We start from the raw sequence: 17908 nt of genomic DNA, 5'->3' as shown, positions 1-17908 counted from the left end.
CTTAAAATCATACGTATTTAATTCTTACGAACACACAAGAGCATCAACGGTTCGGATGCGTCCAAATATTGTACCTTACCTTACTTATGTAAAATAAATTTGACAAATGACATTTAATTTTTATTTACTTTTTTCTCATGGAAACCGAATCGAAATTAAGTAAAATTAATTGATACCATTATATATGCAGATGTGAGTTACTTAATTCGTATTTTTATTGAAATAAGTAGGGGAAAAATAGCCTTGAATAAAACTGGGACACCCTTGCGTTGTCGTTGCGCACGGGTTTGCAAAAATGTCAGAAAGTAATACAGTTTCACTTAAATTTAAGGGTTAATATAGGTGACAATATTACTACGTTAAGCTATTTCTTATGGTTTTCTATGAAAAAGCTTAGAAAAGCTCAGGAATTCTCGAGTCTGCGTACTGATTTACAATACGCCAGGACGATTCCTATAGAAATTTGTGTAAGCTATTATTAAAACTGATGTGTTTTTTCTGTAGTGTTATATAAAAATAATAACTAAGTGAAATAAAATATATAAATTTTCAATTGGTGAATTACATCTTTTGAAGTAAGTATGGGTTTCATTTACAATATTACATTGAAAGCGAGAATTGAAGTTTTTGTGATACTGGCCCGATAAATCCTAGTGGCAGAGGGGTATTGATTTATGCCCTATGATTCTTTTTTTTTCGAAGAAAAAAACTAGTTGCATAAGACATACAGAAAACTCAACTCTTCAACAATTATGATTTAAGTATCATTAATTATTCAATGAGAATACATATCACACTATATCCACTGAAAAATTACCCGATGTCAGTGTCCACGCATTACATATGTATGTATGTAGGTGTGGAAATGTTATACGATAACGTAGTGTATCTTTTAATATACATATATATGTATATGTATGTACATGTCCTCTTATGTACAGTGAATATACAAAATGTATATTATTTGTGTGTGTGGTCAGTTTGCATACCTACAATAAATACAAGTTTAACTAGTATAATATGAGCTCAATAAAGTGCTACTACTGCATTAAAATCATCAAATAAAGAAAGAAACATTGAAAACTAAAAAATAAAAATGTAGAAAGCTAAGAAAATGTGCAACTATACTAGTATATTATCAACTTTTTTGACTATTTGTCATTTTCATCTTATCACATACAACGGTATTCTTTAACATTAAAGGCAGCAAGGAGCTATAGACTTCTTATAGAAGAATCGAAGTAGAAAAAAACTGTTCTAAACTCTCCGTTATACTTCAATGTTTCGGAAAATATCGTTTTTATTGCTGAAGTGCATTGGTCGAATGTATTTTTAAAAGTAATGAATAAATCGAAATAGTTTTTTGTTAAGGTGAATAAGACCCTTTTGAGTGATTAGAAATAGTATGCCGCCCTTTCATCGGCCTTTTCAGGCAAGGAAACAAAAAAGTCCAGGGGCCACATCTGAGCTGAAGGGCGGTTGCGGAAGCGGAAGCGTTGGGATGCCGGCCTTGCTTAGGTAGCTGTTCACAAGAAAGGCGGTGTGGCCGGGGCGTTTTCGTGGTGCAACTTCCATTCGGCTGCGATGTCTTGTCGAACCTTATTGACCCTTCGTTTGAGTCTCTTGAGGACTTCCACGTAGAACTTGGTGTTGACGGTTTGTCCAGGAGGAACAAATTCATGGTGGACGACGCCTTTGAAGTCAAAAAAGACAATGGGCAGTATTTTCTTCCTCTCAACTCTTCCCGACCCTCTAAAAAGGCCTGGTGCCACCAAAATACACCACTTTTTGGTAGAGCAACATCTGGGTAAGCCTGCTTGATCATATCAAACGTCTCTGTCGCAGATTTGCAGAGTTTCACACAGAATTATCGCATACCTGCTCTGCTCTAACGAACGCTGCAAAATGTTTTCCTATTATTTTCCGGACAAACCCTGTTACTTATAAAACTAGGATAAAACCGTCTACTTTTTTTTAAAACTAGATTAAACTGTTTTTAAGTACTTGGAAACATTGGAGTTATTGTTTGTAGCGACGGGCTTTACCGTTTATTCAGCTGGTAAGCCAGGATTCACATATGGTTCTTTGCGTTAAGGATTGTCATAATGAATCCCTTTTTCATCACCAGTCAAACGATTTATTTTTGTAGCGTTCAAGCAGCATTTCAGAAATTCCAAGTCGACTTTTAACGTTTCTTGGCTTCAATTAATATGGTACTCAATTAGATTGCTTTTGTATGTATCGTGATGCTTTCTTATATTTGCCAACAATCTTCGTCAAATAATGTTTGATTTTTTTAGTATTCCTACCCAGGACGTTCTTCGGCTTCCAAGCCAAAAACCACTATTAAATCGTGCCACCACGTTCACCCAAATATGAAAGCTTTCGGCTGAGGTTTTCTTCACATTAAAGTAATGAAGAAGAACTGCGCTCAAAACTACTTTTTCAGACACATATTTGAGTGCAAAAGTATTGTAGTATGCACAAAGACAGTAGCTTTAGAACCGAATATTGGAATGATAATCTAGTTGCGCACAATATAGTTACTAGTTATAGAATAACTAGAACAACTCGAAACAATAAATAGTTTTGTAAGAATTATTTATATATTGATTGATATATATTGATTGATCTTGAGAGTTTGACATTTCTGTATACTAACCTACAATAAGGAATGCCAGCAATAGCTAATAACACAAAACTGGCGACTGGCGTTTCAGTAGCCTATATAGTACATGCAAATAGGGATGTAGGAGATAAATGATTTTAAATGAATTTGTTTAATTTATTAGAGAGAAATCTATGTATTTCAATATTTCACAGAATACAATATTTATCCATTAATTTATTTACAGATGGAGTGCATTTTCAGTGCGTGTCATCGATTTACATGGCCAATGTTTTTTTTGCTGGCAATAATATTTCACATAAAAACAACAGGCAAGTATATAGTTATAGGTATAAATATATATGGATATACTTACTATATCTGTACATTTTAATTTGCGTTTAAAGAATATTTTAACATAATTAATTTGGTATAGATTCAGGGCCGGATCCAGAGTAGAATATTGGGGGGGACTATATAATTTTGTACTTGCAACTCAAAGTCTTTTTCTTCGCGGAGTGTCACTCCTCTCTCGCTCTCCGTAAGTATTAATAAAAGAAACCAGGTAGACACGACTACCCGTAACTCCAATAAATTGAAAAAATTAGCATGGAAACATGTTTCAAGTAATTTCGTCAATTCGGCTATAAAAGTTATAGACACTCAGTTAGCGCTCTCGGGTAATTAACGTATTATTTAACCTTTAGTTGACTTGTAGAGAAGTTGGTCCGAATAAATAAAATGTACGCAATTTCTTACTATATTACTAATGCAAAAAAATATTTTGTGAAGTCGTTTCGAGCTAGAAAATATAAGTATAATTGCATTTAATGGAATTTCGAATAATTGTTGTTATTATAACGGAAAATATTTGTAATTTTTTATTTTAACTTCCAGCCTCTCACTCGGATGGACTTTTCACATTAACTGATCATGATTCCCCAGCAGTGTCACCTAAATTTCTATCGCGCGGACATTTGTATAAAGTCATAGTTGGTGAAACTATAGAACTTCCTTGCAAGGTTCAAAATCTTGGATCTTTTGTTTTGTTATGGAGAAAAGGTTCTTCCGTTTTAACAGCGGGTCACTTAAAAATAACAAGGGATCAAAGATTCAAAATTGTGGGGGACTACAATCTTCAAATAGCAAGTGTGAAAACTCAGGATGCTGGTGATTATATTTGTCAACTTGGAGATCAAGAAAATCGGGATCAAGTTCATACTGTGGAAATTTTAGGTATTTATGACTATTTTTAAATTTAAGTCGTTAGTTAGTCGTAATTCTTTCTAAGTTGCCAATGATTGCATAATTGGACAATGATCCAAATATTGGACAAAAATACCAAAATCACACCTGATCCCAAATGACATAAATTTAAATGTCATTAAAATCTTCCACTTTACTATAAATCAAGCATAAATGAAGATTTTGGCATAAAGTTTTTAGTAAAATAAAGTCTACTATCTGAAACCTTTTGGCATAAAGTTTACATTAAAATAAAGTCTACTATCAGAAATCTTTATTTTTTACACAAACAAATTAATTTGGCATACAGGAAGGGATCAATGAAAGGGCTTAATCGAAACTCTAAAGTTTCTCTAGTCTTATTTGAAATGTTTAACAAAACAATTTTGATAGTTATTAATAAGACATAATATATAAGTATAATATGTATGTAATCGCATATTTATATTTACATATATATTGGTAATTAATTTCTCCTTTTCAGTACCGCCAACACTTCGTGCGTTACCGCACAATGGTCAAGTTACTGCTCGTAAAGGAAGTACCGTTACCTTAGAATGCAAGGCCTCGGGTAATCCAGTACCAACTATTTATTGGTTTAAAAAAGATGTGTTCGCGGGCCCAACTCATTTATCTGATAGTTCAACATTAATATTGGAGAACGTCGATAGACATCATGCTGGAATCTATCAGTGTTCTGCGGATAATGGAGTGAAAGAACGCGTATCGATGGACATACAACTAACTATTCTTTGTAGGTTGACCAAATGGTTAAATAAAGTCAATTTAAGTATATTAAAAAAACAACATTTACAACCATTAAATTTTTATATAAAAGTAAAGAATTTAATAGTTATTTTTAAAGCAAACAATTTTTTGCCAAAGCTTGTTACATACAATGCGCGAGTGTTTGTGAATTACAATATGTACGTATTATTCAAATATATATATTTTTTTCTTTTGTATTTAAAGCCCCACCTGAAATAACTGTCGAGAAGTCATGGGTTCATGCAGCCGAAGGTCATGATGTGGAACTTGCTTGCATAGTTCATGGAGATGTAAATTCTGAGGTAAAGAGATTATAAATTACATCTTTTTTATAGTCCAAAGATTTACCAAAAATTAATAATCCCAGTTTTTGTTCTACATATTTTGTTAAAAAATAAACCCCAATTGCAATTATCATAATCTTGTGATAGGCAAATTATGATCGTTACTTCTCTTGGTAAACCCCGGTATTGAATTGACTAGGGTGCACGAAAGCCACCGCGAAATAAGTAAGAATGTCCAATAAAAGAACGCAATTGTGTGACAAGTTACACAAAATCCTTCCTTGTGGTTTCTGAGATGTGGCACCACTCATTTTTGTCTTAAATAAGAGCACACAAATATCTTGAAGTAGGAAAGTGCGAAATAACAATAAACGTTTTTCTTTAAAAACATACACTAAAAATAAATTTTCGAGATTCTTTACATGTATAGAATTTTTAGAAAAAAGGTAATCCTGGTATAACGACTGTTATATGTATGTTAAAATTTACATAGTGAAAGTCGATCAGTTTTCGCTACTTAAATTATTAAGGTTGGCACCTCTTATTATTCAAGAATTTTGTGTTAATTGGATTGGATTAATTTGGAATAGTTTATCGTTGATTTATAAAACAAAAGTTTGCTTGGCATTATATATTGACATCAGATGATAATTTTGCATTGCTTCAAGCACTGTCTCCATGAGAGATTATTTTTTTATGTTTCACACTGTGTCTGGGTTATTTCGAATATTTATAACGAATCCTGATCAGGGAAGACTATGTTACTCTTTATTGCATCAGTTAAATGCAAATTAAGAAGGGGTGACTGAAATATGACCAATCTGAAGGCTTTATTATTGAGCTTAAGAGAAAATCTTTTCTTTATAATTGTATACCTGTCTATCAAAATAAGGTCAAACATCCATTTGATTTTACACCGAATTTATCGCTTAATATCTGAGTTATCTGTATGAGAGACCGTTTTTATACTCCTGAGATACTGGAGCATAATAGTTTTGTCCACCTAAAGAGTTAGATATTATATACTACTGTGATGAAATTGAAAGGTGAATTTTTAATTTATACTTCGCGTGTTTTTCGATTCGGTATCTTTCTGTAAGTTGGTAGTACTGTTAGCGACATCTATGCTAAATTTCACGTCAAAATATACATACGCATTTGAGATACGCGTCGTTTTGTGAGGCTCAAAAAGCGAATTCTTCGATTTTTACTATGTCTGAATTTATTTGAAAGAAAAGTGCGATAATGCACAATCTCATACTGCATTGGTTATTCGTGATCATTTCGCCACATTTTCAACAAATATCGTGCCGCAACCACCGCATTCGCCTGATTTACCTTCGTGTAACTTCTGGCTATTCAGCAAATTCACATGACCACTCCGAGGACACCGTTTTGACTCAATTGAGGATATAAAAGCTGAATCGAAGAAGGCTCTGATGGCCATCACGACGGAGGATTTTCCCAAGTGCTATGATGACTGTAAATTCGTTGGCATAAGTGTATTGAACTTGAGGGGATTACTTTGAAGGAGATGAAGTGGACAAAACTTAATTTGATCACAGTAGTATGCTAAACATATGTATATAAATGATTAGGATGCTGAAACGAGTTGAAATCTAAGCGACTGTCTGTCTGTCGTCTGTGCAAATGATAGCTTGAGTAAAAATGAAGATATCTTAATGAAACTTGGTGCACGTGTTCCTTGTAAAAAGGACGAGTCCGAAGGTGGGCATAATCGAACCCCTGCCTTGCCCACAAAACGCCATTAAAGGAAAACCTATCAAGTGTTACAACTAAGCACTAAAATTAAATATAAAACTGTATTTTGGAACAGGAAAGGGCACTTGTGGTCTAAAAATTAAAAAAGAGGTTTAATGTACATATCTTCTAAATCACATAAGGTACAATAACTAAATTATTTCAGGACAAATTACTTAAGCACCCTAACCGACACTCTACAAATTGATAAAATCAAACGAAATCGGACTATAATCACGTCTACTTTCCGTATAACCCAATTTTAAATTCCATCTGATTCTTTCACTTTCCAGAATGTAACCCAAACACCAATAAATGTATTAAGATAAATCTTTTGCCGAATAGTGCGCTCAAAATAGGCCATCTTATGACCAAAAATTGTCCAAATCGGACCAAAACTATTAACAGCCCAGATGCCGAATGTGTGAATGAAGGTTCCAATTGAGACATTTTTATCCTAAATATCGGTCAATCTTCGAGATAAATTATAGAAATTCGGAGAGAATATTTTTCTAATAATAGAAAAGAGTTGAATTGGATCAATAATTTCTTTAGCCCCCATATATACCTAATAAAAAATTTTTCGAACTTCCAATAGACTTTACAACAAAAGTCTGTATTTGTGTTATAATGGATAAGAAAAGACGAAAACTTCTCCTAGCTTCTATATAGCCGATATATTGTTATTTTCGACTTTAAACCGTTTATGTTGGTCCATATGTGTGATATTTTAATGAAATTCTGTGGACAAATACTCTTAAAAGGTATGTGGTAAAGCGCCGATCCTCTGGTTTCTGTTTTCCTCACAACATATTAAATTTAGCGTCTTTGGTTGAGTTTACGTCACATCACGAAGCCAAGTGCAGTAAGGAAACTAAATGAGTCGATGACATATAGTATATTTTAATAAGAGACCAACTACCGCCAACTTTGTTGAATATATCTCCCGAACGGAGCTCTACCTTACTTGTTGTGAATGTTAATAATATAAACCATAATTAAGAAGTATCATTACAAAGTATAAATATATCGATTGAATTGTTGAAATAAATATTTTTTATTTGCGTGAGACCAACGATTATATATATTAAAATTTAATTCTTGCAGATGCTGTGGTATCAAAACTCCTTTCTATTAGATCCTACCGATAGAAGATCAATGCAGTCCAATGATGACAAATATACGTTAATAATTAGGAAATTTCAACCATCTGACTTTGGAAATTATAGCTGCGTTGCCGATAACGCACTTGGTAGAACGAAAAAATATATTGAAGTCTCCGGACGTCCGGGTCCTGCAAACTTCATATCACCAGCTTTGAGTGGTTATCTCGATCATTATAATTTAACGTGGACTATTGAATCAATACCCGCGCTCGATGAAATTAAACTTTTGTACAGACGACTATTGGTAAGGTTTTTTTTTTTAGTATCATGTTATGGTTTATGCCAGTTTTAGTAGTAAGTAACAATAATAATACAATAATTATTATGTGCAATATAAAAAAAGGTACTTGCATATTCAATTTAAATTTTGATTTATTATTTTTTCCACTAAAATGTATTAATATAATTATATCACTTAGATGAATGAAACGTATCAACATCCAGGAAAATGGCATGAAAATCATATAAATCCAACGTTAATTCGATTTGATAACACTCACTTTATTATGTCACATGTGATAAAAAATTTGGAGCACAATGCAGTGTACGAGGCCATTGTACAAGCCAAGAATAAATATGGATGGAATGAGGTAAAAATATGTTTTTCTTCTAAAAACAATCAAATTTTTTGTTCATATTTCGAACACGCTCAAAATTGGCGAGAATAGTATTATACTACATATGAATACCTATACTTTTCTTTATTTTCTAAACTTCTTGTTAAATACTTCCTACTGATTTTCTACTATAATATTATACATTTTATTCGTTAATAACGAATCGGTATACATACTAATCTCTATAAATTTAAAAATTATATCTCAAATTAATTTTAATATTGGGCGAATTGTATCCAAGTCCTATTTCAAATTTTGTTAAATGTGTATCGATGGTAAACATTACGCCATCTTATTATACGGATATTATAATAATATTTTAACTGTCACATCAGTTTCCGTTTTTCAATCTATTTTTTATATGGACAGGTATAAACGATTTCGGATTTTGTCTTAAAAATATTCACGTGTTCGACTTATTTCTTGAATTTTCATAAAGACTCCGGTCAACTCAGTCTTTATGCATCTTAACTTACAATAAGAATTCAGTATGATATCACAGAATAAAATTAATATTACTCACCCGATAAACTCTCGCCAAAGTTTCAGAATCTTTAAGAAATTGTTTCAATCACACCCACCCCTCATATTGTGGAACTTAGAAAAATTAAATTTCACAGCCAAGATGGGTCGGAATGGTTGCCGTTAAGACATTGTTCTGAAATTCCTATACCACAGTGTGAAAATGGGCGAAATCGGACTACAACTTCCCATATAAAGTAATACCAAATTCCACCAAAGTAGTCAGAATTGAATCATAACTTTTCAAACCCCCAGATACAGACTTATGGCAGACTTTTTACCACAAGTATCGGCCAATCTAGGAGATATGTTATTAAAATTCCTGGAAAATCTTTTTCTGCTAATACTGTACTCTCGTGTCAGAAATGGATAAAATGCGTTTAATACTTCTTTACTATTGAGGATGGTGGGGCCCAACCGTGGAATCGATTAACTCATACATATATCCAATACCACGGATTTTCGAAATATTGCTTTCACTTCCAGAGAAAACTGAGATAGTGTCATTTCAGCAAAATTAAATATCAAAATCGCTTTTCGACTACCAGACCACTGTAGTGTCCTCCAGCTGGTTGCTTGTTCTCACAAAGAGCGAATTTGAAATCACTGTCTCATAGGGTTTCATCGAAGATAGTGAAATAATGTTTTGATATCTTTGTATCTAACATCGTATTTCACGATAAACTGAAAAGGGTTCCAGCATATAATCATATTTCTACTTGCTGTGTGAAGCAGTTGAACTAGCCAGAGCAGGCACCACTCTATAGTTAGACTTCGATAAAGAAGGATTATGCAAAGTACCCGGAATTGTAAATAAAACGCAAAATGTTTAAATATTCATCAATATTTATTTAGTCGCCTTTAAAGTAATCCTCACCAGATGTAATATAATTATGCAAACGATGTTTCCAGTCCTCGAAATATTTTTCACAAGCACTTTTTGGGACGGACTTCAGCTTCTTCAGCGAATATTGTTTCCTCTCTTTGATCGACTGAAAACGGGTTTCATTCCAATGATGGTTGACTTGTTTGCAGGTCAAACTCATAAATCCATGTTTAGTAGGCTGTTATAATGCTCTCCATAAACGTTGGATCAGAATTCGAACAAATAAACATGTCCAAAGGGACTTGTTTACGGTAGTCTTTTTGAAAAAAATTCAAAAACTTTATCGGGATGAGTTTAGCAAGAACACGTTTCATACCCCAAATATCCATCAAATCATTCGAACGGACTCGCGAGAGATGTCGAGCGAGAGGTCGAAGGTCGTAAAGAAAAACGTGACATGAATAGAATATGAATATGATCGCAACTATCGATCGAGAGTATTAGTATACAACATTTTCATCATCAGCTTCATCAGGAACAAAGGGTGGTTCAGAGGAGACATAATAAAATAAGGACCTTTTGGTCCCTGTGGTATAAGAATGGGTCTCTTAACGGCTAAGTTCGTCGTCAGACATCCACCTTACCTACCTACCTAATTAGGTTGGTTCTAATATGAATATCGTAGACACAAAGTAATACAACTTAGTGAGTCTAGCACCAATTATAAGTTAATAAGATACCAAATAATATTTTAGTCCTTTGATGCTTCCGTAGTAAGTTGAAAGATGAATTTCATTGCAACATTTTTTTAATATAAAGTTTGGCAATGCCTAAAAGTACTCCGTCGGCATTCATATCTGCAATTGCGAAAATATAAAATGTTCTGTTACGCCTGAACTTAGCCCTTGCGGACGAGTCTCAGTATTATTTAGTTGGGTGCATATTTAATTATTTATAGCTATATTAAATAATATTGATCATTATCAGTGAGTCTATAGTGGGTACATCAGAAAACTCTTCACAAATTAACTTTGTGCTGAAAAGGGACTCAAAGGTCTATATACTATGTATATCGATCGTATGTATCTATGTAATATAATTCCGATTTTTTAAATTTATAAAAGTGGTTGTTGAATGTTCATAAATAATGTATTTATAAGTCATATGTATATTATATATTCTATATATAAATTATTTTTGCTTACAGATTAGTGACATTCATCAATTCTACACCAGAAATCACGACCTTTTGCTTGACATAGATATGGAGTACAAAATGGGAATTTCGAATGGAAAAGGACACCCACATAATTCCAATATTATAAAGACAGTATTTGCCTATATAATTTTCCACAGTTTGAAAGTTTGTATTTAAGGACTTATTACTTTATTATTCATTAAAAAATGTGCCTTATACTTCAGTTCAATATTTAAATTAATATTTCAAGCATTGTTTTTGTTTTTTACAATACATTTTTTATAAAAGAGTTTAGAACACTACTTACTGGAAACCGTTCTATGTTGCAAATTATCCATATCTTTTATATTTTATATTTCACAATATATTTTTTATAATATAAAAGTTTAGTATACTAGCCACCATAAACCTTTTCATGGGTAAAAAATAATCCGCTCTAAATGTATTTCCAAAAATTTTTTCCTAATCATTAATAGCCAAAAATTTATTTGTAAACAAACTTTATTAACCGGTTATAACTGCCTGCAACTTTTGTGCAGTAGATTAAATAATACAAAATCAAAATTACTACTGGATTTAAATTTTGAAAGCGTTCGTAGCCCTATTGCATTTATTAAACTTAAATCTTTTTATTCTTTGCAAAACTTGTTGAGTGTCTTCGAGCGTGAAGAGTAAATTTTTCATAATTGATCATCATTGCTACAAATGATTTCAAAAAACCATTGTATGTAAGTCAAATATATGTGGTTATAATACAAGTTCGAAAAAAGCTTAGGGCCGTTTTCTCAATACCCGGATAATATGATCCTTAGCCGCTAATAGATAGTTTTAACTGACAGAACCGTTTTCACCAAGTTGTGGGTATTGTGAAAGCGTAAAGAAAACAGTTCACAAAACTTACATTATGGAGACGTAAAACTGTGTAAGCGTCACCGTGTACGTGTATGTTTTCGTTGGCGAAGGGACGACGAGGAAAGACGAAGAAGTAACCGTGCCGCTCGTACTCGGGTGGCATGCCTTTTTCCGTAATTGCCCGCTGATACGCAATTCAGCAAACCTTTTCATTTTGAAACTCTTTTCATGGCTTGGTGTCAGAGGTATATTTACATTATATTCGGAAATTTAAAATTTATCACCCCTTTTTTTATGGAATATGCATATGTGAATGCAAATATATCTAATATGTATATAATGATAGTGAGCGACAAAAGTGGCCCCGTCTGAACGCTGTCTATCCAGCTGATTTTTCTTTTAGCTAACAACTGTAATTACATTTTCTGGTTAGAAATTAACCAAAACTCCTTCTCTCGTAAAGTTCACCAGATAGTTGCTAAGCAGATATTGAGAAACCATTTTTCAAAACATTGCCGGCAAAAGTCTGGTTAAGCGCTAAACCATATATTGAGAAACGGGCCTTATGATTTATTCTCTCATGTTAATAGAGTATTTTTAAGCAAGTGTGCTAAGTACTGGTAGCTTGGAACATCGGTACTCTTATTGTGTCAAATTTTTTTTTAGAATTTTAACTCAAAACTTTTTATATTACAACGTAACTTAAATTTTTATATAAAATATGCGATCATTATATAATATTTTTTTATGTAATTATATAAAAATCACTAATTTATTTTAATTACTGTTCTAATATCTACTTAATAACTATGGATTTTACTATTAAATACTAACTGAAATGTCAAATCAAGACATTTTCGAAGTGTTCAGGAGATAAACCAGCTATGCGTTGATCCCATAATTCAAAGATGTTATCATTTGTGTAGGACAACAATTAATACTCAGTATTTTACAATTAGTACATACTTAGAAAATATATATACATATGTATAGCAGAAGACGGAAAGAACATAATATAAAAATAAAAACAAATCCTTAAAATGTTGTGTTGAAAACAATATATGTATGTACATATATATTACATACATATGTATGTATATTTAACAAAATAAACACAAATATTTTTGAGTGTGGAATACATAGAGAATAAAGTAATTAAAAAGTATGAACATAAAAAAGTATTTACAAATATTACATCAAAAAAGTTTAACCTAATAAGACTGCTACCATTACATAGCACACATAGAATGACACACTTGGAGATACACTTCATAAATTATTTTATTTAAGATTTTAACACTAAAAATAGTAACATGACTGATTCCATATGTTCTTATGCATCTGCATTTCTAAAAACCGAACATAATTTCATTAAATTTGTTCCTTTAAAATGTTTAAATCTTTAATTTAACACACGCTTAGTTCACCCTCATTTATTAACTTTAGGTAAGTCACCATTATTTTTTATTATTATCTTGCCATAAATATTGAAAACTTCCGAGCTACAACATACACCATAGAGGTATTCTTAAATACGTTATATTTTCGACATAAAAAACATCAACAATTTTTTAGTGTAGTTAATAATATAATATAAGAAACTTTTGCAAAAAATATTTAATTAGGTTGTCTGATTTGTCTCGGCGTTAATGATTGGGAAAAATACAATAAAAACCTAATAGCATAATTTCCAACTATGCCTTCAATTAAAGCTCAGCGATAATTCCGTTTTTTATAGCTTTTCTTCAGTATAAAACAGACTCAAATTTTTTTATTACAATAAAAGTGGGTGTGGTTTTCAAAATAATATAATTTTTCGCTAACCTACAAAGCGAAAATCGAAAATCTAAAAATATTATTAAAATCAAAATCTTAATTGACACACATTTCTTTTGTTATTGTTATTAGTTTGATCTGTATGCACATATGTATGTACATACATCAGAAACATATCATTGTTATACCCGTACCCCTATGTAATAATATGTTTTCTTTCTAGGAGAGACAGAATTAGAGATTTTTAATTCAAAAAATATATTTTTTTATGACATACATTTGTAACCTTTAAATAATTTCAAATTAAAATAGTCAATCCTTTAGAACAAGGGACGTATTGAATACTTGTTATCTAAATCCTAAAGAACAGATGGCGTGTTTTACAAGAGTATCTAAGTTTTGTTCCCATAACGGAAAGTTCATGACACCTAAAAAATAATGATTAATGTTGCACTCAGTATGTAGGGACGCGCAATGATGAAACGGAATGATTTCTCAAAATTTGGGATCAATAGCTATTTCAGCGAGACTTATGTAAATGATAATAGTTATAAAATGGATTCAATGAGATTTACCGTGTTATTCTGCGAAAGCGCGAAAACAATTTTAAGAACATATGAATTAGTTTAAAACAAAGGACGAGCCGTTTTCTTTTAACAAAAGCTATTACAAGCATTAATGAAGCTATTAGAAAGATTCCAAATTTAGTCACAGACCTCTCATACGTTCATAAAGATCTCCGTCCTTCCGATTGACTTTATACCGTCCATTTCGGTCAGAGGTATATAACAATAAAACCAAGTGCAAAGGTTTGTCATAATCAATCACATTAACTGCGTTCGAACCCTTCCATACTTTTTGTGCCTTCCTTCCAAAGATATGAATAACATTTCTGTCCAATTTTACTTAATCATGAACTAGCCAAAAACATTTCCATGACTTCGATTCCCATTAAAATTGTAGAATTTTCTTATATACGAGATATGTACACCAAACTTACTACTTAAAATCCAATTAGATTTTTTATTTATAATTAGGTCACATTCGAAGATATGCCATAAATTGTACGTGAGAGATTGATTAGCTATTATAAACCAAACTAATACATGGAAAATAGCATAATCATGATAAAAATCATTTACAACTCTCAAATTGCCCAAATCAAAAAATTGCTAAGGTCCTTCTAACGAACCCGATGTATGTTCTAGTAAATCAATGTAGTTTAATGCTATAAAAATCAGTAATATGTAAAATCATGGTGTAGGTACCTAAAAAGAGGATTGAAAACATTTTCTATAATTTCTCATTAGAGAAAAAATTGTAACGAAAATTTCCAAATAACTACGGTACGAATCTTTAACATACATAAAATTTAAGTCATGTCAAATTTAATATGTGCGCCACTTCAAATTTTGTCAATAAAACGTTAATATCTTTGAGTTTTTTCTTTGTCGTAGAAGGTTATGAAATTCTAAAAAAATGTTCGGAGTTTGAATTTTTTGTTCGCCTAGTAAAATTTGTGTAATTTCCTTTTATTTCATTACTTTTTAATATCAATCCGAAGACGGCTTACAGCTTGCGGCGACTAAAATTGTAAAAAAATGTATATTTGTTTATATGTAAATATTATCCGTTTAGTCCATTTCTCTATATTAGAAATTATTGGTTGACATATGTATATTTAAATAATTTACACCATAGTACTTGTTTCTCAAAGATAAGTGTTCAATTTCCTATCTGAATAATGTTTCATTTAATTTTTAGAACAATCAAGTATTAAGCTAAAAAATACAGAAAAAAATATTTTCCCATGCTATTTATATGGAAAATGAAATGTTAAGTATAGGCGCACCTCTTAACATTAATAATAACAACTCAAAATTTAAGAGGATAATTTTTTTCTTCTTGAATGTTTTTAGCCTGTTTTCAAGATGAAAAAAGATGCATAAAAGTGACATAGCCTAGTACTATGTATACATTAATAGTATTCATTAGTACTATTTAACTACCATTACCATAGGCATGTATGTACATATTTTTAGCACATATGATACTCACATGGGAACGAGTGATAATGGTTAATTTAACTATTTTAGTAGGATTTATGTAATATTAAACAATTATTTATTGTACAAAAGCATTAAACTGAAATTTGTAAATAAATAAAATTATAGTATTCCAATTAATAAAAATTCCACGGCAGCGACAAGAACTTAATTATAAATTGATAGTCATAGGATTGTGCGAAATATATTTTTAAGAATTAATACTTTTGTAATTAGTATTAATTTGGCGTTGCCTATACCTAAAATACATACAAAGTATGCATGAATTGAGAAAAAATGTTAATAAAAATTTATAAGTAAACTATGTATATTGTGAAGTGCAGCTATTTTAAGGAATCACAAGCATGTCATATTACCACATATTTATTAATAGTATGTATGTATAGTATCTGTGCAATAGTTATAAGCAAATTTAAACGAACCCAAAACGAAAATAATTTGGATTGTTATTTTAATTATGTAGATGTATATTAAAATAACATATACTGAATGTTGTAATTAGTGCATAAAACTATTTGAGCTGCAAAAGTATTAGAAATATGATCAATATATAACTTAAGTTAAGGATTTAATTGTCATTATTAAGAAGTAGTAATATTAAAAAGCACATAAAGAGCTCACCTTCTCTTCAACTTGAATATTAGTAATTTAAAATAAGAATTAATACATTTAGAAATGCATATACTTTAAAATAGTAAAGTACATACATACGTAGAAAATGGAAAATTCAGCTGCTAATATTAATAAAAATATTTTCAAATAAAAACACCATATCAAAATCGAAACGACTTTTATAGTTTATATTATTTATGATTAGTAATGTGCGATAAAAAATATTATATTAATTATTGCTTTAAAATTAGGATGGAGTCGTGTGTAAAAGTTCACGCAAGTAATGAAAGTTCTCTGAGCGCCATACACTTGGGAGTGGCTCAAGCAGCTCACGACTTCTGGACTTAGACAAAGTATCCTCCGTCTAGCCAAAGAACATCCGTTAGAGGGTGAGCTATAGGGAGAAAGCGAATCATCCCTAGGGATGTGCACTGGGTTTGGGACACGCCACGTAAAAAACGCCCCAATGACAAAAAAATCAAAGCCTCGGATAAGAGACCCAACTTTTAATGACGACCTTTGCAAACGTATTAAGGAATACGATTTAAGGACATGCACCTGGAATGTCTGGTCCCTTAACAGGTAAGTTGCCGCTGCCCAGCTGGTTGATGTCCTAAAAATAAAGGCTAACATCACCACCGTCTAAAAAATGCGATGGACAAACAAATACTGAGACGAGTAGGTCGTTGTGGCATTTACTACAGTTCCCATATAAAAGAGCGCTAATTCGGTGTGGGAGTTGTGGTGGAAGAGAGATTCCGTCGCCGTGTCCTGGCATTCACTTTCTGCCCACGCCCCGACGAAAGAGAAGGACGATGTGAACAATGATACCTTCTATATGCGCATATGGGCAGGGTGGACAAAGAATGTATCTTTGGCACAATGGTCGGAAAGTTCAGCCTTCATGATGAAACATTCCCAAATGGGTCGAAACTGATCGACTTCGCTGGAGCTCGAAATATGGTTACCTGTAGTACTAGATTCCAACTTTGGAAATTTCACCAAGCTTCCTTTCTGTCTCCGGATCGAAAATCCACCAACCAGATCGATCATGTTGTGATAGACAGAAGACACGTCTCCAGTGTTTTAGGCGTGAGTACGCTCCGAGGTCCTAACATCGACTCGGACCACTATCTTGTTTTAGCCAAGATATGCACTCGCCTCTGTGCAGCAAAAAGCACATGTCCACCATACAAAGAAGGTTCGACATCCAGAAGCTGCAATCACAACAGACAGTCTAACGATTTTCTACTCGACTTGCACTCCTGCTCTCTGAGAGCACTCGTCAGCAACTCGGTGTAAGAGAATTGTGGGACGGAATTTCAAGCTCCTTACGTACAGCTGCAACCGAAACCATTGGTTTTCGGATAATACAAAAGAACACAGGTACTATGAGTACCGAGTCGCAGCGGAGAGAAAATAGACTGCCTACCTCGTAACGTTACGACCGACCACAAGACGTATGGGATGGGATAGATACCGAGAGTTGAAGAGGGAAGCGAGACGCATTTGCAGACAGAAAAAGAAAGAAAGAGAAATGCGTGAGTATGAAGAGTTTGACAAGCTGGTCGACAGGTATAATGCTGGAAAGTTCTACGAAAAGATGC

At 32.3% G+C, this 17908-nt stretch overlaps 1 protein-coding gene across 1 annotated transcript; it reads left to right on the top strand.

Moving 5' to 3' along the window:
* Positions 1-440: 440 nt before the first annotated feature.
* On the top strand, positions 441-16474 carry LOC126763453 (limbic system-associated membrane protein). The gene is made up of 8 exons (XM_050480982.1): positions 441-575; positions 2856-2940; positions 3506-3844; positions 4338-4607; positions 4826-4923; positions 7774-8076; positions 8252-8422; positions 11005-16474. Exons 2-8 carry the CDS (start codon positions 2856-2858, stop codon positions 11170-11172), a joined length of 1434 nt encoding a protein of 477 aa, XP_050336939.1. The 5' UTR covers positions 441-575; the 3' UTR covers positions 11173-16474.
* Positions 16475-17908: the final 1434 nt, after the last annotated feature.

This window comes from Bactrocera neohumeralis, chromosome 6 (assembly GCF_024586455.1).
Source record: "Bactrocera neohumeralis isolate Rockhampton chromosome 6, APGP_CSIRO_Bneo_wtdbg2-racon-allhic-juicebox.fasta_v2, whole genome shotgun sequence".
Taxonomy (NCBI): Eukaryota; Metazoa; Arthropoda; class Insecta; order Diptera; family Tephritidae; genus Bactrocera; species Bactrocera neohumeralis.
Note: the sequence above shows the minus strand (reverse complement) of the source record. Positions and strands in the feature narration are given on the sequence as shown.

Coding starts and splice junctions, on each gene's coding strand:
- LOC126763453 (XM_050480982.1), top strand. CDS start 2,856: ATGGAGTGCATTTTCAGTGCGTGTCATCGATTTACATGGCCAATGTTT. Junction 2,941..3,505: donor ATTTCACATAAAAACAACAG/GCAAGTATATAG, acceptor TTTAACTTCCAG/CCTCTCACTCGGATGGACTT. Junction 3,845..4,337: donor TCATACTGTGGAAATTTTAG/GTATTTATGACT, acceptor TCTCCTTTTCAG/TACCGCCAACACTTCGTGCG.